The 20,739-nt window shown below is 39.7% G+C and overlaps 1 protein-coding gene across 7 annotated transcripts in view; it reads right to left on the reverse strand.

Annotated features, from left to right (window-relative positions):
* TfAP-2 (transcription factor AP-2) overlaps positions 1-20,739 on the reverse strand; it is a 497,362-nt gene that overhangs the window by 94,503 nt on the left and 382,120 nt on the right. For all 7 annotated transcript variants that reach the window (XM_083113497.1, XM_083113491.1, XM_083113493.1 and 4 more), the window contains one exon: positions 13,604-13,805. In XM_083113497.1, the coding sequence (XP_082969623.1) occupies positions 13,604-13,805 (202 nt within the window). The remainder of the gene's footprint in view (positions 1-13,603; positions 13,806-20,739) is intronic.

Raw genomic sequence — 20,739 nt, forward strand, 5'->3', positions numbered from 1 at the left:
AGGACATCATTTCCAATATTTATTATAAAGGTACTACATGCGCAGATCACTATTTTGTAACTTTTCTCCTATTTGTGCTCGGGGCCGGTTTTAAAATGTACGCACTGTACTTGGCCACACTGAACCTTGCAAGGACATTCCCGAAAATATCTCGTTTCAAAAATCCCTACAAAGTTCAAAATTCTCCTTAGAATACCTTCTGGAACATTGAAGTGAATCTTAGTGTGAAACTGTGTTGTGAAACTTTGGTGTTGCCTGTGACTACATAACCGGCTCAAGTGAAACAATTAAAACATATTTAAAGAACTGAAACTTAACTCCATGGCACAACAGCCCTCTGCCGGGGCCTGCCAGAGCGGATTTTGCGTTGCGTGACGTGTGGTCAACGCATAGAGTCCCATCGCCGCTGTTTTCTGGCTTTCGAGACCGGAGCCCGCTACTTCTTTTGTTTAAGTAGCTTCCCAATTGTCCTCACAATGCTGGGTCAAAGCCGAAATTTTGTGGTCTCTTACCGGGAATCGAACCTGAAACCGCTCGCACCGAAGGTGAGAGCGCTAACAGTTTGTTTTTTTAAATAAGGAAAACTCCTAAACGCCAGTTTTTTCCACCCCAACATATCAATTTACCCATTTTTTCCCAATTTTTTCGTGCACTCCTTCAGGACAGACAAACAGAAACATTATGTCTTAACCGGGATTCAAACTCGAGACCCCTGGCGTCGTAGCTCCCTGTGCTAACCACTCCGTCACGGAGATTGACACCATTTAGCTATTCAGTAGCCCTATTTAAACAACAGCGAAAGGAAAACCACACGAAAGTTCACTTCAATGCTCTGGAAGAAATTCTAAGTACATTAAAAGTTTCAGAATTTGGGATATTTTACCAGTTTTATCGAAATGAGAGAAAATTTCGAAAAAAAAATCTTTGGCGAGAAATGAAGATCCAGCTGCACTGTAATGTGACCTTGGTGATCATCCTTTACTTTACGAAATTGGCAACGTCGTATTTTTCCTTCTTCACTTCTTTCTCTTAGTTTCATTCGTACTTGTACTGTGGTACAAGCTTACGTTGTTGTTGCTACTTTTTGCATTTCTGCATTTGCTCCCACCTTTAATGCAATTTACACCCAAAGAGATTTACTTGGTGCACGCTTTGCTGTATCTACCAATGAGATTCTTCCTTCAGTGATGGGTTTCCCTTATTCCCTCATGTCTCAGGATTCTAAAACATTCCTTCCTATGTACACGTATGACGATAGCGCAGTGAATTAATGAACATTCTCTGACGAAAACAAGTACCTCTGCGTATCAGATGCAAGACTTGAACATACCAGCTGAATCACGACTTCACGCAGCCAAAGAAAATCTTCCGGATACGAGCCTTTGGAACAATAATATCAAACAAGGAAGGAATGCTTCAAAATGTGTTTTCGTTGAATTTATGATTCCCTTGCTGGTGCACCGTTACATCGTCTTTTCCCACTACACGTGGCCAGTTTTGACTGAAGCGTAGACTGCTTCTGTGCATATAAAACGTCCACTGACCTCCATTAACAAAATCCCCTTTTCATGGTGGATGCAAGATGGTTGGCAACCAATACAATTAAAGGAAATTTCCATATATACTATTGTCACGATTATGTTATGATCATACTAAGTCTTTGTTGTAACTATGCCGTACAATGTGCCATTTCAACGCGCCTTCATCGTTCATAAGTCACAAAGATGGCCTCCAAAAATACTTAAATGGAATAAACTTTCTGGTCATTCCAGACCTCAAGACTCGATGTGGGGATAGAAAACCCCCACAGCAATATGTAAATTGATCTTAATCAAGTTGTATCAAGAATGTATGAATCAAGAGCTTGTTGAAATTGACATGAATGCACATTCCACACAGCAGAGAGAAATATACTTAAGGTAATTAATATCTACTGTTAATGGTACTGAACAGTACAGCTATCTAGCCTTAGCATATGCTCTTAGGAAACCATTGAATAGATCACTCAGATCTGCCGTTATAGCTATGCTGTTAACATAGCAAAATACCATTCCACACTTAAAACAAATGACAATTGAATTGGTTTATTTTACTTCGCATTTCTTCAAACTTTTGGTTAATCGCGAAGATGAGGATGAGTGATGATACGATTAAATTGATGAAGGGACACTGACAAAGAACACTCATGCCAAGGCCGGGATTCTAACCCGATTCCTGGCGTGATTGCGAGGTATGCTAACCACTCCGCCACGGAGCCGAGAATGCAAATGAAGAGATTCGAGAGTATAATACAAAAAAATCAAAGTCAAATATGAGTGGTATTGTTGCTCTTTAAAAGCTTCAGCTTCAGGTTCTGTAGTAAAGAATAAATGACATTTGGATCTTCACCAGAACTCAGCTGGGCGTAAAGACCTTCAACTCATACGTTTATTGGACAGCCAAAGAAACGTGTACACAAATTCATTTCGTTTTCGTGGGCAATATGATTTCAGGAATTCAAACGAAATCGTCAACTAAACAGAGGGCTCTTTCTTAAACACCACCTGTACATTTAAACGCAAAGAAGTAAACAGTGTTTGGCAACTTGCATTCGTGTATCTTTGACCTTGAGCGTACTGTTATTCATCGACATAACTAGCGCGCCATGATCTCCAATGTACACTCCTTTTTCTACATCATCGACAGGCAGCGCTGTAGCCAGGCCCGTAGACCCCTCTGGAACTACCATCAGCCCCCCCTGGCACTGAGGTCAGCCCCCCTTGACATTAGGTAAAACTATTTTGTGTAATTTGTTTGCAGTTGGAAATGTAGACAGCAGTTATTATTTTGATTAACTTTGGTGAAGGATAAATTCAGGGAGCATGAACAGCAACTATTACATTCGTTCATCTTAATTTAGGAGATTGTCTTTAGTGTTGTCCACGGGACGAGACGGGACAGGCTTTTAAAAATTCGAGACGAGACGAGATTGACCATGTGCCCCGAGACAATATAATATTTTCGAGACGAGACAGCATTTCCACGAGACAGGCCAAAGTCTCGTCTCGTGGGCAACACTAATTGTCTTCTCTAGACTTCAGAAAGCACAGGGGAGCTTCTTTATCTGTACCTTCGCTGGCGCTGTTGTGACCTCCGATTTATACAGAAATCTGTGACTTTTATGTAATTATTGCAAATTCCCTCCGCATCTGCGTCAAAGGTTGCCAGCTTCCAAGTTTTGGGAACGAAGGAGAGTTTTATTGTTTCGGCCGTGGGTGGAATGTATGCTAGGCACTATGACTGAATATTGTCCATCTTTTCTTCAGTGATATAAATATCTGCATCATCAAACGTAATATGGAGTGTGTAGAAAGGGATGATTTTAGAAGAAGCCAATTAACACTTCAAGCTATATTTTAAAAGGTATTGAAAAATGTAGTGTTTGTGTGATATTTCTGAACTTTATTTAACTTAATGACCCCCTCCCCCACACATAATTTACTTTCATTTAACACTGTTAAACTTTTGAAAAATAGACTCGATTTACAAAACCTCCCCTGATAACCTGTGAGCTCCCCCTGGAGATCAATTCTGACTACGGGCCTGGCTTTAGCAACAGAAAAGCTACAACTCTCAGAGATGGTGTAATGGTCTGTGAAGTGTACCCAGGTATAGGGAGGGCGAGGTCAAATCATTATAACCATCACTTTGCGAAGTTCACTGCATTGCTTGAAAGTGGTCAATGAACCAAATCGTGCAGACCTTTTGAATTTATACCAACACATTCCCTGTAACCCGAAGTAGCCAGCAGTGAAACTTAGTGGAGCCCATTTAGCACGGAAGTAGAGCTTCAAGAGTTTAATAGTCCTGCTCTTCAAGAAGCGCTGGAAGCTTTCCGAATTTCTATTTCGTAAAAGTGCATGTAGTCATGTAATTGATAAAGAACTCGTTTGCCTGCTATAAATTCAAGTGGAATACAGTCTGTACCGGTAATGCTTACAAAAAAAAACAACTAGGAGAACAAAGATTGGAGTGAGAGTTTTCTTTTTTTGTTTTGTTTTGCATGGCAGCTACTATACCTGTAATGAGAAGTGATGCAAAAGATGTTTATCAAGAAATTGCACAGAAATGCACCTGCAGGTATAAACAAACAGGTTGAGATTGATTTCCAACTATGGTGGAATAATGATCTGTAGTACAAGGATACGTCATTAGCTTCAGTGATATTTATACGTGATCGGGTGCACCAATTTTTACGTACTAGAGAGCGTGTTCCATATTTTCACCTATTGACAAACACTATCTTTACGGTTTTCAAGACTGAAGCGGAAGATTGTGTATTCAGATTAAGTTATCTTTGCGGACGATCCTGTATGCAAATAACCACCTGAAAGTATATATTCTTAGTCTCTAATAGTAACTTAAAGATGCTAGTTGAGTGCATCCGTAAGTGAATTGAGGTGACTTCAGATCCCCCCTCCCCTTCTTAGTTCATAGCTGCAAATATAATCAGAGTGGACAAGAAACCTAACTGCCATTAAAGTAGTAACATCCGGTAGTTTTTAAAAATGGTTCCAAGTCATCGGCTTAGCCATAAGTTCACGCAATAATAATTGTTATGCTTTTTAATTGAGTATTAAATTGCTTAAATTAAGCATAGTTTAAGCCTATGCTGCTTTGCATTAAAGTAAATTATTATATTAATTGTTCAATAACAACCTGCAAACGTTATAATTTTGTTTTGCCAGAACAGTTTCGACATTCGACAACAAAGTATGTGTAATTTCTTCTGTACCATCTTGTGTTATTTTATAGTTTCCGCTGCTGTTACAATTTAAGTAAATATATAAATATTACTTTATGATTAAGTGCTTACATATTCTTCGTTAAACTATAATCGCAACACTAAACGGGCTTAATATTTAAAAAATCACTTCTATTGTACAGAATTCCGATTCATCCACGAGCCTCACAAAGAGACTCGTTGTCTTGCTAGGCAGAGTTTATTCACCTTTCGGCTACATCTTCAATTGTGCAGCTAGCACTTTAGACTTTTTTCACATAACCTTTCTTCTAGTACACAACTGCAGAATTAAATTTTGTGTCAAATTGCCTTAAGATAGTGTCCTCTCGTTGGTAATGAAGCTTACCCCCTCCCTCCACACACAACGACGTTATCAGTCAATCGAGCCTCCTTAACGTTGTGGGTAACGCCATTGTCCTAGTAATTGCTGTATATTTCTCGTTGAGGGACATTTCAGTGGCTCATATCACACTTTAAACTATACGTTCTGTCCTAATGATCCTATTTGTACATAAAATGGACTTAAAAGGGAAGCCTGAAGCTTTTTTTAAATGTAAGTAACCAACTTTGTTGCTATACAAGTATCTTGCACATGAAACAAAATGTTGCTTTAAAATAAACCAACAAGTTTCATCACTGATCTTTTTTTAGAACTACAATTCCCAATTAGGACTCATCAAACTTGTTCCTCGTGCACCAATCAGCAATAACGGTATCCACCAGCATGTGTTCTCTTAAATTTATAACACCGGCAACTTCAAGCACGAATTGTCGTCCAGCCGAACGCCAAATTTACCAGCAGATATTCTCATTTTCAAGTTTCCCCCATGACGCCTCCGAAGTGTACGCAATAAATTCGAGTCTTGCGTGTGCAGAAGGACACTTCCTTACCTAAACGAACACATGGTCCGAGGGAGTCAAAAGTCGTTCTGAAGCAGCCAGGAAGTAATCAGTCTTCTGGTGGTGGTTCTATCGTGATAAGTGACGTCACAAGAGTGGCTACAACACCACGACAGAGAGGTCGATGGCACTTGATGTATGAGGTCTGACATGTTGCCAAATTATGTTAACTTCTAGTTCTGGGACATTGTTTTTTGGATGAGGAGCTTCGGTGGACAGAAGCCTCAGTGGAAGTTGTTGAAGTAATCAACCTGCATCTTCACGCTGTGCAAAACGAGAATTTGTTACTGGACTGTCAAAACTGTAGAGTTGCAAGGTCAGTCTTTGGAAAAATGACAATAAAATAAACTTTCCTCAGAAGTTGAAGACCGAAAATGGCTTTTGGACTAACATACTGGTGGTCCCAATGGAGACAAATGTGGCAACGATGTTTGATGAAAATGGTTACAGTACTTGGAATACCCAAGGTGAAGTTAGCAACCATCTGTAGAAGATGAGCAAAGGAAGAAGCACAATAAACAGGAGGTGGGGAAGTGAGAAGGGTAGGTAGGAGGAGGAGAGAGGGATAGAAAAAGGCACACACACCAGGAGCTAATAAACTTGACCTCAAGAGGTCAGTAATCGTGACTAAAGGAAGCAGAGGGGAGCACAGCAAAGAATGAAGACAAGATAAAGGAAAGGAGATGAGAATGCACCATGCGGATAACCGACAAAGGCAACACAAGGAGAGGAGGATGCTTTGTTGGGTCCAGAGACGAGCAAAACAAACGCCTTTCTCCTGCATGCTGAAGAATGAGGGGGGAGGGGAGAAACGTGTCACTCAGGTTTATTTGCAAGTGCGGAGCATAGATGATATCACATGATAGTTCAGCTGCTTCCGCTATTCGAACCCCAGGACATGTTTTGAATTACGGACCACAGGAGGAAGATTGGCAACAATGCACATGAATTGGTGGGTGTTTCTAAATAATCTCCCACATGAAGCCACATTTGGATTTGCAGCACAGCTTTGGAATACAACAGGAAAACAAGGGACATCATGCGTGGGAGAAGATGAATGGTTTTTCAAACAGGAATGCAAATAAAATAAAAATAAAAATAAATTTATTTGTAATGATGTAGCACGAATTTCTTGTGGTTACGGACCAGACATGATTTCTCAACACTTTTTCACGTTCTTGATTGGATAAGCGTTGAAAACAGGATAACGTATTTGGCACTCTATATACTAAGTATTTATGTTCTTCCATTCATTTGTTGTTTAATTGTTTGTTTTCCATCCAATCATCGATTTTCGTTGCACATACCTCGGACATTTAACTAAAACTACAACTAATGAAATGAACATGAGATTGAAGATTCCTGACAAGTTCTTTGAAGTTCAGAGTACTAGCTCTTGAAAATTTAATTGTTGACAGAAATTGTTAAGTCCATTACCTAAGAACGCTTCTATGATGGTCCCTCTATGATGCAAGATAGTTTCAAGTATCTTATGCACAGAGGAGAAACCACACGTTATTTTTTTAGGTAGCAATTGCTGCTACAACCGTTGCGAAATATTGCCATTCGTTGGTAGCTTTGTGAGGTCTCACTTATCGGACACAATTTCAACACCATCGGTGGTCAGGTTAGGCTTGTTGAGTTCGGTTCTCACAGAAGACGACGACAACGAAAAATAGTTGCAACAGCAATACCGACCTTATTATTTTTAATACTAGGGCTATGTATAGTGTAATTCACCAACCCTGAGACCTTCTGTAAACAAACCGTCTCACCGATTTGATGTATCACTGAACACGGAGACTTTCACGTACGCATAGAACTACTTCCTTGCTGTTCACACGATTATTTTTAGAAAATAACCAATATTATAAAATATCACTATGTACACAAATCTCTAAGCTCATTGAAAGTTACAATGCATATTCCTACAAAATGCTCACACTTATCTTGCCTTGCCATGTCACCAAGTTACTTTACGAAGTGCACTATATTTGGCGGAACAAAAATCGTTATTAGGATGCTTGTCAAAGTTTCCAACCGCAATAAATTTACGAACTTTCTTTGCCTTGTTTTGATCATCATCAATATATTTATTGGACTTATAGCATTGCATATGGCTGTTTATGCCCATTATATATTTTATTTACATAAGATAAAATTTCAAATACACTCGTATCTAAATCAAACCTTAGAAATATACATTACCATGTTATATCATTTTGTCTAAAAAAATGCAAGTAAAATATATTCAATTCGCATGCAAGAAGGAAGCCAAATTTATGGGAAATGATTACTGGTGCAAAGAGTTAACCATAAATGTGAAGTAATAAGTACAAAAGAAAGAGCATTCAGTTTAAAGTGAGACGTCATTTGCGGCAGCGTATCCCATACTACAAATTGGCCGTTGTTTTACCTTACGTAATGAATCCTGTAACAACGCTAGATTTTCGTGTGGATTATTTTACTTCTATGAGTTTGCAATGCTTTCTGCATGCACGTGGTTTTGTTTACAGAAGGTTTCGGGGTTGGTGATTTGAACTTTAGATATCGCCGACACCGTTAATACATTTGAGCAATTCAAACCATAACAGCTTTGAGAAGTACATATTCTTGCAATTTGTTTGAATGCAATAATTGTGTTTCTGATTATGCACTTTTTTAAAATCTTTGAATTAATAAGTCGATGATGAATAGTGTTGGTATAACTACTAGCGAGTTTTTAAATTGAGCAAAATTCGCATGTACGAAGTTGAGACAGTCGTTATCTTGTATTATTATAATTATTATGGTTGTATAAGTATGATTGTAATTCTCAATACGAGCATTGCACGTTTTTAACAGCCTTCCCAGTCTTCAAAAGAATTCGTTTTCACCAAGTTGTCCACTGACAATGCGTTCCTCATTAGGCGTTCAGGCACTTTCAGGGTCAATGAATAATCCATGTTGACCCAGAAACTGTTCCCTTGGCTATCCATAATCCTCGGCGCGTGTGGCATTGAGGTCCATTCACTACTGACACGAAGGAATATGTTGGCAAAACATCATGCATGTTCATGGTTCTTTGTCACTTGACTTTCTTCATGTTTTTCTGTGTTGAATGTTTGCTCATTGTTCACTCTCTGAATATCACTTGCATTAATAAGCAAAAACTATCAGTTATGCATCATATTTCTATATTCTAGGCTTGGACTAGACATATGGTTTAAAATGATGAGCCTCCACTTGAATCATAAGTTTCCTTTACTATACTGCCTCCCCGATGGCGCAATGGTAACGTCGTCGCCTTGTAATCAAGGGGTCCCGGGTTCGATACCCGATGGAGGCACATAGTGGTTCGGATTCCACTTTAAACTGTAAGCCCAGTCCCGATTAGCCTTACTGTGCACAAAGTGGACTTAAAACACAAACTCAAACAAACTCATTTACTATACTATGCCACAAAACAATACGTATGCAAGCACTCGAGTCCGGAAGGTGGCTGTCATACTGACTTAGGAATTTCTTCACTTGTGCAATGAGCGATATTCACTTCAATTTCTCGATTTTCCATTTCAACACCTCTTTCTTAATTCCTGAAGCATGGAATGGATTGGTTATTTGCGATCGAGTTTTATAGTTATCTATTAGTTAGTACTACCATTTATGGGGCCTCCCTGATGACCCAGTGGTAACGTCGTTGCCGTCTAATCAAGGAGTCAGTGGTTCGGATCCCACTTTAAACTGTAAGTCCAGTCCATATTAGCCTATCTGTGCATAACAATTCAATCATACTACCATTTATGTCAATACATAAATGTTAATATATATCTATTATTTAGGTTTGTAATACAGGGTGATTATAAAGTCCCTTGACATTTTTGGGATATCGGCGACTAATAACAAAATAAATGGTACTACAGTACAGAAGAGACACCAAAACACAAAATTAACGCTTTTTCACATGATCTCCACATAGGGACACTCCGAAAGAGAATGTCTGGCTCGGCATGACCAAGCAAAAAGTCTATGGGCCATTCATGTTTGTGGAACAAACACTCAATGGAGGCACTTTCCTCGATATGTTACAACTCTTCCTAGAGCCGTAGTTGTTGCATGATGGCATCCTTGGTACAGTGGTCTTCCAACAAGACGGTGCACCGCCCCACTTCGAAACCACTGTTTGAGAGTACCTCAACACCACCTTTCCCAACAGGTGGATACGAAGAAGATTTCTTCGAATGTGGGCATCCCGTTCACCTGACCTTAACCCACTGGATTTCTTTGCTTGGCGTTTTATCAAAGAGAAGGTCTACAAACTAAGGTTGCCATCTCACAGTGCTGATAGAACGCATACGAAATGCATGCGAGATGATCCCTGGAGAAGGATGGAGAAGGTGTTTAATGCTACCTGGTCCCGTTGGGACACTTGTTTTTTAAATTGATGGAGGTCATGTGAAAAAGTGTTAATTTTGTGGAGGTCATGTGGAAAAGTGTTACTTCTGTAGAGGTCATGTGGAAAAGCGTTAATCTTGTGTTTTGGTGCCTCTTCTGTACTGTAGTACCATTTATTTTGTTATTAGTCTCAGATTTCCCAAAAATGTTAAGGGACTTTATAATCACCCTGTATTTCGCATCAATTTTAAAAATGTTTCTATTACCGAGAAAACCACAACATTTCAAAGGCTTTACTTAAATCTCGCACTACTGAAGCAACATTGAATCCACTTTGTGGTTGATCATTAGCCTGGGGAGTCCAAATCTAGCTGGAATTAACACTTCATCATTTCAATTCGAAAAACTCATGCCCAGAGCACTAAAATAAGTAAACAAACGTACAAATTGTTTGGTCATCCACAGCAGTTTCATTCCGGTGACCTTAATTACGGGATGAAAATTGCGTGAAATGATGCTTGAGTTGAATACTCCCTCAGAGGTAACGTGTCGACTGCTTCAGTCGAGAGCAGCCCTCACCTTTCCGCCAGGGGTCAGGAGATTTTTCAATTATCTGCAATGGATGAGATTTCTCTCGGTCGGTTGCACCGGTTATCATCCCCAGTGACTCATCTTGAGTGGGTCCCCCTCTTCCCTGCCTTCAAAGTGACATACGAACGAGAGAGAGAGAGACGAGGCATCTCCACACAAGAGCTTAGTGTTCAACTATTGATCCTACGGTCATCAATTTCCTTGGTTTCGTGCTTAAGGTAAAAGACTGGAGAAGACTCACTCACACGATACTTGTGAATGTCTGCCCAACACCAACTCAAAATAGAACTGAAGATAAAATCTTTGTATGTTCACACCACAAGGTTTCCTTATATTAAAAAACCTTAGAGAAATGTCCATCTCAAAATCAGCGGAATTCTCAAACTGCTGCATCTATAAAACACTCAGCTGAACATCACAGCAATTCCTTGTAGTTCTGCAACTCCCAACAGCTAGAGAAATGCTTATTTGAACATCACAATAACTCTTGCACTAATGCAACTGTAACAACCCAAGAATTATCCATCTCAACATCACAGAAATTCCCTGTATCTACCGCTACAGCAGCTAGAAAAATCTGCACATCGCAGGGATTCCTTATAGCTACTGCTACAAGTACAAGAACTACAGAAATGTTCATCTGAACATCACAGGAATTCCTTGTAGTTACTGCTACAACTACAACAGGTAGAAAAATGTTCTTCTGAACATCACAGGAATTCTATATAGCTACTGCTACAACTGACAGAGAAATGCTCATCTAAACATCACAGCAATTCCTTGTAGTTACTGCTACAACTACAACACCTAGAGAAATGTTCTTCTGAACATCACAGGAATTTCTTATAGCTACTGCTACAACAGCTAGAGAAATGTTCATCTGAACGTCACAGGAATTCCCTGTAGCTACTGCTACAACAGCTAGAGAAATATTCATCTGAACATCACAGGAATTGCTTGTAGCTACTGCTATAACTACAACAGCTAGATAAATGTTCATCTGAACATCAGAGGAATTCCATATAGCTACTGCTACAACTACAACAGCTAAAGAAATGTTCATCTGAACATCACAGGAATTGCTTGTAGCTACTGATACAACTACAACAGCTAGATGAATGTGGAATTCCTTTTACTGCTGCAACTGTATCACATAAATTTCTCAACAGGGCGCTAAGTATAGCAGCTAAGAGAAGCGTGCTGTGGTGAGCGTTTGTGTTCCAGACACTGGCATTACTTTTTCGCAAGGGCCAAGTGGCACCACTTATCTAATCTCCATTCGGCTAAGAATGTGCACATTGAAGCTTGAGTTTTCCAATTCATGTTCGTCTTCTGGTTCTATACCTTCCGTGGCTTGGCAACACTGAACGAAGCTGAGGGAAGAATGTGTTTGTGGAGCACACAAAAACCCATTTCTCAACTTGTGGCAAACAATCAAGGAACAGCTTAATATTTTGCATCTTTAAAAAAAATCCTTGTCGAGCACAAGAAGTGCTTCCTTTGTTGCAGTAACAATGGCGTCTATGATTGAGTACACAAGCAGCCAGGTATTTTCCTCTTCGCCTGTCCACTCTGAAGGTGGTGGTGTACACGCCCCATTGTAATTATGGTTGTAATAAGCTGGGGCAGAGGAGCTCTTCGGGAGAGCCAAAAAATAAATTATACCGTCATGTGGACAGTCCCTTTCATGTTTGAGGATGTGGGTTCTCGTCAGATGCTGGGAGAAGGTTGGGCAACGACTTTCAAAATGGCACTCTGGTTTCTGAACTGTGTTGGTACTGGCGTTTAATTTTTCAGGTTATGCAAATGCACCTTTTCTGTCTCTCAAGAACATGGATTAGCGATGAGCAACAATGGCGTTTCGTTATATTTTTGTGTTACGCTCTTTATTGCCATCAATACCATACTAAGGTTCTAATCAATGATGCAATTATTGTACGACATGAGTACATTGACGTCATCACTGACTTATGGGGGGAAAAACGCTGAAATTCATACAAATTCCTCTCTATCTTGATAATGCCATCTTGGATCGTGTATTGCCTTGGGAATTTTATCATTACCTGAAATCTCTGCCCAATAGAAATATGAATGTTTTAAGTCCACTTGTTCTGAAAGGCCAATAGATAAGGCTGGAATGTTTATGCATTTGCGTCATACTTTGTGAAGGACCAATACGTTGCACAATTAGATGATCTTGGGTTTTATAACAAAAGTGAGCTAAAGAAAGCATCTATGATGGGGATGGGGGATTTTTTAAAAATGTTTGTCTATTTTACTGAATATTGCATTTTTATGGGGGTTTCATGTAATTTTAATGCATTTTAACATAATCTTTCTTTTTTACATACTTACACGAGAGAAGATATTTTTCTTACTGTTTTTTGTAAATCGTTCTCCTCTCCTTATCCCTTATTAGTAATAGGTAATGGACCTACAGTTTAAATTGAGATCCAAAACGCTATACAATGTGTGTGCACAGAAAATCGAACAAGCCTATGACATAAAAACCTAATTTTCCGTTATCGGGTAGAAGAAGAAAACTAGTTTTCTTTTTTACGAAATTTGAAAATGGGCGTGCTCCCACGCAGCGACACCGCGACGTAAATGTGCAAAATTATTATTTTAGTGCGTTCCTTCCCTTGGTAATAGTGCCATTACAAATCCTAGAACTGAGAAAATAACGATATTTTTTTTTTTATTAATGTAACGATATTTTCGGAGGGATGACCCCCCCCCATATAACCCAAATGAAATTAAACCTTACTGGTTGTTTATCACATACCTCAAGACGCATGCAGAACTAAAAACATGTATATCCGAACAAAACAGAGTCACAGTATGTCCCAAAAGTCAGATACTACACTCAAAGGCATCTTGTCACCTATAGGTGACGGGCGGTCGTTCAAGGGTTAAACTATACACAATGGTAAATAATGAAGCGTGAGTACTCACCGCCGTAGAACGCCGCCGAGCAACGATGCGTTGAGGCACTCCGGCGGAGAAAGACGTCGCTGGACTTCGCCGACGGTCACTTTGTATTTGGAGGTGGAACTGAGCAGAGACAATCGTCCGGGAACACTACAGAAAACGTCCGTGGGTGACGACACTCCTGTTAAAACCATGTTTTTGCTATCTTCGTTCCTAGGTTTAATACCTGTAAACAGAAAGGATAAATAATATTAGACACGCCTAATATAAGAAATAATTTTGCTTGAGGCGTTTAGTTTCCCCGGCCTGTTAACAAAGCAAAAAGAAAATATGATTCAGTTCTTTATAAAGATGGTTTATCCTATCTAACAACACCTGTAATACTGAAGTCAGTTGTCTCGCGAAGAATGTTATCAATATTACCACACACATTTAAATCTTCTTGAAAAACCATATGCATTGCCTATTTTACCTGGTAATGTTATGAAAAAACAAGCACGCATATTTTGGTAAGTTTTAAATGAAATTATTCACAATCTAGAAAGATTATCCGCATTATACTGGTCATGTTGTAAATAAATAAAATGTTGTCAGTGTTATGCCTATGTTATTTACAATTTTAAATGGTAAAGTTCATGGACGTCCGCAAGATTTTTTACAGGGAGTGGCAAGCAAGGTATTTTTTTTCAGGGGGGGCAAAGGACACACATTTTCCTACAAAATAGTGATGCCCCCTCAAAAAACTCTGTTTCAGTCTGAAATTATCATGTTGCTTCAACGAATTTATAATAATTAACATAAATTACTGTGATTGAAATGAAATTATGTGTGAATTATAAAATTCTTAGGTACACAGCCATATTCTTTTTTTCATTCAGACAAACTACGTGTATTATTTCAACTAATCATGTGGAGAAATGAGCAGTTAATTATATGACTTAACACATCTCAACATGTAGTTCTTGTAGATCTCAGTAGGAATGTACGGAAAAATAAGAGATATATCATCATGCCATAAATTTACACCTATAATATCGAGAACATCCCGTTTCGCCTAATGGTTTATCATCCGCACTACATTATCTAATTGGACACTTGTCCGCCATTTTAGGTGAAACAGTTATTTGTTTCACCTAATCAAGTTGAAAGGGAAATGAGGAATTGTTAAGTATAAATGATGACCGCATGACCAGAAGTCCGTAATAATTCAAACCAGTGGCGTCGATTGGGTTCCAAAACTGGCGGGGGAGGGCAAGGACAGTTTACGTTCCCTCGTAGATGAGGTTTAACATAGTGCGGGGGGGAAAGTGGCAAGAACTGGGGAGGGCAACTGCCCCCTTCGCCTCCCCTAATCGCCGCCACTGATTGAAACTAAAGAACTGGTGAAATACTGAAAGAACAAACAGCTAAAGAGACAATGAAGCCTATTCCTAAAATTTTCTGGTAAGTAAAAAGTAGTATAGTCCCACACATACATTAGTCAATATACGGGACATAACTATTGACTAATGCGACAAAACGCAAAGCTATTGCCTATATACGCATTACCGCTATGTACCATTTTGTAAATAGTTTAATTTCTCTCTATATAAACATCTATGCATTTCATCTCTGCACGGATGCCATTTCGTGAACTGAATGCACACGTAACTGCAGCTGAGAAAATGCATCTTAATCGGGCCATTCCTTCAGATGTGCATGCCTTTCACGTTCTTTGGTCAACTCCTCAAAAACTGCCCTTACGACACTAAACTGCGTCACGACGAAACTTCACACGTTCCAAGCATGCACGCTCGTTACGGCGTGATCTCCAGCTTTCCTTTTCCTAGTCATTGTGGAGTCATGAAAAGTTTATTGGTCAATTAACATTTCTCTATAGATTTTTCTGTTGTGGGTAAAAATATTCAGGTTGCCTTGGTGATTACTCTCACCAAGGAGTAGATCCTCTGTAGTGCTAAATCCTGTAAAAGCCACAGATTTATACAGGGCATAAGAAATGCTTTTCGTGTCTATCTTGCTATAATTCTGTTTGAACAGTTTTCGTACTCGGTAAAATTCCGTTGAACTCTTATCCCTGATGAAATTCTATTTGAGCAAGCTTTACCCCTGATACAATCCTATTGTACCTGCTAAAATTTCATTTGAACAGCCTTTGTTCCCGTTAAAATTCCATTGAACGACCTTTGTCCCCGTTAAAATTCCATTTGAACGACCTTTGTCCCCGTTGAAATTCCATTTGAACGACCTTTGTCCCCGTTGAAATTCCATTTGAACGACCTTTGTCCCCGTTGAAATTCCATTTGAACGACCTTTGTCCCCGTTGAAATTCCATTTGAACGACCTTTGTCCCCGTTGAAATTCCATTTGAACGACCTTTGTCCCCGTTGAAATTCCATTTGAACGACCTTTGTCCCCGTTGAAATTCCATTTGAACGACCTTTGTCCCCGTTGAAATTCCATTTGAACGACCTTTGTCCCCGTTGAAATTCCATTTGAACGACCTTTGTCCCGGTTGAAATTCCATTTGAACGACCTTTGTCCCCGTTGAAATTCCATTTGAACAACCTCTGTCCCCGTTAAAATTTCATTTGAACAACTCCATTTGAACGACCTTTGTCCCCGTTGAAATTCCATTTGAACAACCTCTGTCCCCGTTAAAATTTCATTTGAACAACCTCTGCCCCCGTTAAAATTTCATTTGAACAACCTTTGTCCCCGTTAAAATTTCATTTGAACAACCTTTGTCGAGGGTAAATGAAGGGTAAATTTGCATTTGGACGACCTTTGTCAAGGGTAAACTTGCATTTGGACGACTTTTGTCCTCGTTAAAATTCCATTTGTCAAGGGTAAAATTATATTTGAATAACCTTTTAGTCTTGGTAAAATTACTTCTGAACGATCATTGTCCCTGACAAAATTTCTCATTAGAACGATCTTGCCCCGGCAAAATTCTGTTTGAGCAACCGTTGTCACTCTTCAGTTCTGATTGAACAACCATTGTCCCTTAACTTCTGCATGAAGGTTTCCTACGAACCTAACTCAAAAGGATTGCTGTAGGGTGATCAACCGGGTTAGATCAGAGTTCATGCTCCCCCTCCCCCTCCCTCCCAATCTGACTTGGTTCACTGGAGAACATCGGTCGATGAAATTTTCCAGCATGTGCAACCGTCGTCCTTTGCACATACCCAATCCTCAGTCACAATACTTCTACCCATTCACTTGCCGGCTTCCAAGACGACAAAAAAAAAAAGGCAACTTCCTTGACTTATGATTGTTGCCCTAATTAACTTCCGTGCTTCAAGAAAAGACAATCAACGTCATTAGAACTGAAAAATGATCTGAAATAACATAACGCCAGAGGAAACGACGCAGCTGATAAAAGTGAATGAGCGTCTCAAGTTTCAAGATCCTCTGGCATCTTAATTACTTCAGTTTCCACAAATGCAAAGGGATGGCTTCTTGATGAATGAGAGGTTGCTCTCGCATTCTGGTCTTGTCCTTTCAGCTCACAGGATCTGCGCTTCACTACCAATACCGAAATGATCCTTCCACGTGGCGGCACACCAGCGGAAACCATAGCAGGTTTTGGAAAAAAGCAAAAACCGATCAGAGATCGTGTGCCCTTTAGCGAAACTGAGCTCCAAACCTGTTTCACAATGACAGTGTATATAATTTTGAGCTTGGTACCTACTGGTACATGTCTGGTTTTGGTGTATTTTTTTCGTACTAGAAGGGTCTGCAAAAAGGAAATACCCACCCCAGTTTCTTTGCTTTTGAAATCGATCGCGTTCCTAATTTTTCGGACCTGGTGGCTGGTGATTGATTGTTGACATTTATCGTCACAAATTGGTACCAACCTTAATTTAAGGTACCGATGGAAAAACTGCTTTTCTTCTTTTTATTGTTCTTTCAGCCGGAGGGTTTCCCTTGGAACTGTTATCAAAGGTAGGGTATATTAGCTCACCGTTTAATAGGTAGCTAATTGTATATTTATCATATGCTAGTTCGAAAGTTGTATACCTTACTCCCCCTCTCCCTCCGCACGTGTACGCTTCTCTCCCTCCTTCCCTGTATCTCTAGTTTCTCTTTCTTCTCTTCTTCTTGTATCTCTCTCTCTCTCTCTCTCTCTGTATGTGTGTACCTTCAGCTCTCCTCCATCTTGATGTCCGACATCTTGAATTCAACTTCAGAATTTTAAATAAGAAGGGGGTGATATGATATATCAAATCAGGCTAGAATTTCACTAGAAATGCAATGGTAAAGGTTTTTTCGACATGTCTTTAACCAGTAAAAAGTTATGACTGAATTCTTGTACCCATTTGCTCTTTTTCGAGGTGTTAGAAAAATGCCTTTAAATTTGTTTAGGGCATTGGTAATGCATCGAGATCAAAGTGATGTCTAGGGAGAGAAGTTCACATGCCATTGCACACGATTTGAATCGGATACATCCACGAAGAGCTGCGCATTATGAATGGTTGTCGCGAACAATTTACAGTGTGACGCTTCCATTGAATTAAAAGTCCTTCTTTTATATCTGCCTCTTGCACCTTAGATCTCTTTGTATCTTCCGTTTCCTTTCCGCCATCTTTCTTTCTGCCTGTATCTTTCTCTTCTCCTTCACCCTCTCTTTCTGTCTGTATCATTCTTTTCCTTCTACCGTCTCACTTTCTGTCTGTATCTTTCTCTTCCCTTCCACCCTCTCTCTTTCGGTTTGAATTTTTTTCTCTTCTCTTGTACCGTCTCACTTTGTCTATCTTGATCTTCCCTTCTCTATCTTTCTGTCTGTATCTTTCTCTTCCTTTCCACTCTCTCTCTCTCTCTCTCTTTCGGTTTGTATCTTTCTCTTCCCTTCTACCGGGTCCCGGGTTCGAATCCTGGTCCGGGTATGTATGTTTGTGAGTGTCCATTCATCATCACTCATCCCCATCTTAGCAAATTAGCCAAAAGTGGCATAAAAAACGACGTAAAATTAAGCAAGTCAATCAAATCAATCAATCAAATCAAATCTTCCCTTCCACCGTCTCACTTTCTGTCTTTGTCTTGCCTTCCGCCCTCTCTCTGCCTGCGTCTTTCTATCCCCTTTCTCTTCCCTTCCCTCTCTTTCTGTATTTTTCTCTTCCCTTCCGCCTCCTCTTTGTTTGTATCTTTCCTTTGCATTCTACCAGTTTCTCCTTCTGTCCGTATCTTTCCCATTCATTCTCAGTTTCATATTCTGTGTCTCTCTTCCATTCTTCACGACTCTCCTGTCTCTATCTTCCTCCCTTACACCTCTCTCTCGTCTGTATTTTTCTTTTCCCACCCTCTCCCCGTTTCTTTCTCTTCAATTCTCACCTGTCTGTAACGTTCCCCTTCATTCTTCAAGTCTTTCCTTCTCTCCTCTTAGTGTTTCCCTCCTTTTCTGCCTGCGTGTTTCTATCCCCTTTCTCCTTGTTCATGTAATCAGAGATAATTGCATCTGATCATGCAGCTGGGTACTTAATCGAACCTGCACGTTTACATGCAGATGTAAGTACCAGTATATTTCGACAGAGATATAAAAAGAACCCGTAACCTTCTGTATGCAGATGATACATGCAAGCATGAAGAACTTGTTAAGAAACAACGTTAAATATATATAACGGTATGTGCATATAAGATTACGTAGCTTACCGAGAAGATTAAACCTAGTCGTGGAAGCAAAAAGTTTCATCCCGTTCAGTCAATCTCAACTGAAAGAGCAAACCCTTTTCCTCCCCCAATCTTAAACGTCCAAATAAAGTGCTCGAGGACGACGATAGAGAATGAGGAGTCTACCTCCCCCCTTTTCAATAATGGCCATTTAATTAAAATCCTAGATATCCTAAGTATGCTAAACATTTTCAGACTATGCCGTAGCATAAGCAGACATCCACGTTTGGAATGTGCAATCACCCCCCACGGATTAATACGACCCCAATGTTCCTAGAATACACTGACCTCTCCTACATTTTTTTAATACTCTATTTTTAATTAAAAAGAAATATCCGTTCCGATAAGACCAATCTCCCGGATATGATTAGTCTGCGATCGTGATCCGGTACGATGAACTGAAAGGGGAAAATCCGGTTGAGACAGTTTGTGGAAGGGGGTGGTTCAAGTATTTTAGAAGGGTTTTAAGAGGCATAGGGTCCTCTACCCCTGAAAGGGTAAAAGGGGGATGGGAGAGGGGAGAAGTGGAGTTGGGGGCTCGATTATTAGGTCGAATATTTCCGAGTGGAGAGAGAGAGAGAGACAGGGAGTTGAAGCAGGGAACTTACATAGTTGAGAAATTCGCCAAATCTTTGCTGTATTATGAATATTTTGCATTCCCTCAATACCATTCTTGGCGAATAAATTCTTGGGCTTCTCCACCCACTCTCAACGGCGAACTGATCTGATATTGGTTCATATTCATATGCTACACTAAGAAGCCTTTTATAATAATTAACTTCAAAAATAAGTTTATGGACTGATATTTGGAAAGCTACACAATTTTTCTGCTTTGTAATGAAACCAAAAGCTTATTATGCCTACGCTGGACATTTAAAATGTTCTTCAAGTGTTAGGAAGTCATTTCTAGTAATGACGTAATTCTGTGATTTTCCAAGTTACGAACTAACCTGTAGATTTTCACTTACTGAGAGATTATTATTGGCGACGAAAAAAAGATGTGCGTGTATTCTGGCGCATTGAATCGGTGGAGTTTTGACAAATGGGACTGACTGTTCAGTACTAATATCATAATTCTTTCCTTTAGCGTTTTTTTTAAAGTACGAAGAATTTGAAACGAATATAAGGAAAACCTTTGGGTTGCTGTGTTCTATAGTTTGCTCCAAGTCTGAGGTGTTCCCCGGAGTGGGCCGATTAAGTCTCATTGTGCCTGGGCTGTCTCAGATGACCTCGTATCCTGAGAAAGAGGGTCTCCCCGATATGGCGCAACATCGTCGCCTTGAAATCAAGGGGTCCCGGCTTCCAAGGCATATAGTGGTTCGTATCCCACTTTAAACTGTAGGTCCAGTCCCGATTAGCCTATATGTGCATAAAGTGGACTTCAAACAAAAAAATCAACCTTCCTGAGAATGAATTCTGAGGTTCTGCAAAGTATACATTCTCCTTGAACTCTCATGCAGTTTCCTGTGAAGAACTCTCATGGGAAGGAGGTA

Source organism: Lepisma saccharinum, chromosome 27, assembly GCF_977018435.1.
Source record: "Lepisma saccharinum chromosome 27, izLepSacc3.1, whole genome shotgun sequence".
NCBI classification, from domain to species: Eukaryota; Metazoa; Arthropoda; class Insecta; order Zygentoma; family Lepismatidae; genus Lepisma; species Lepisma saccharinum.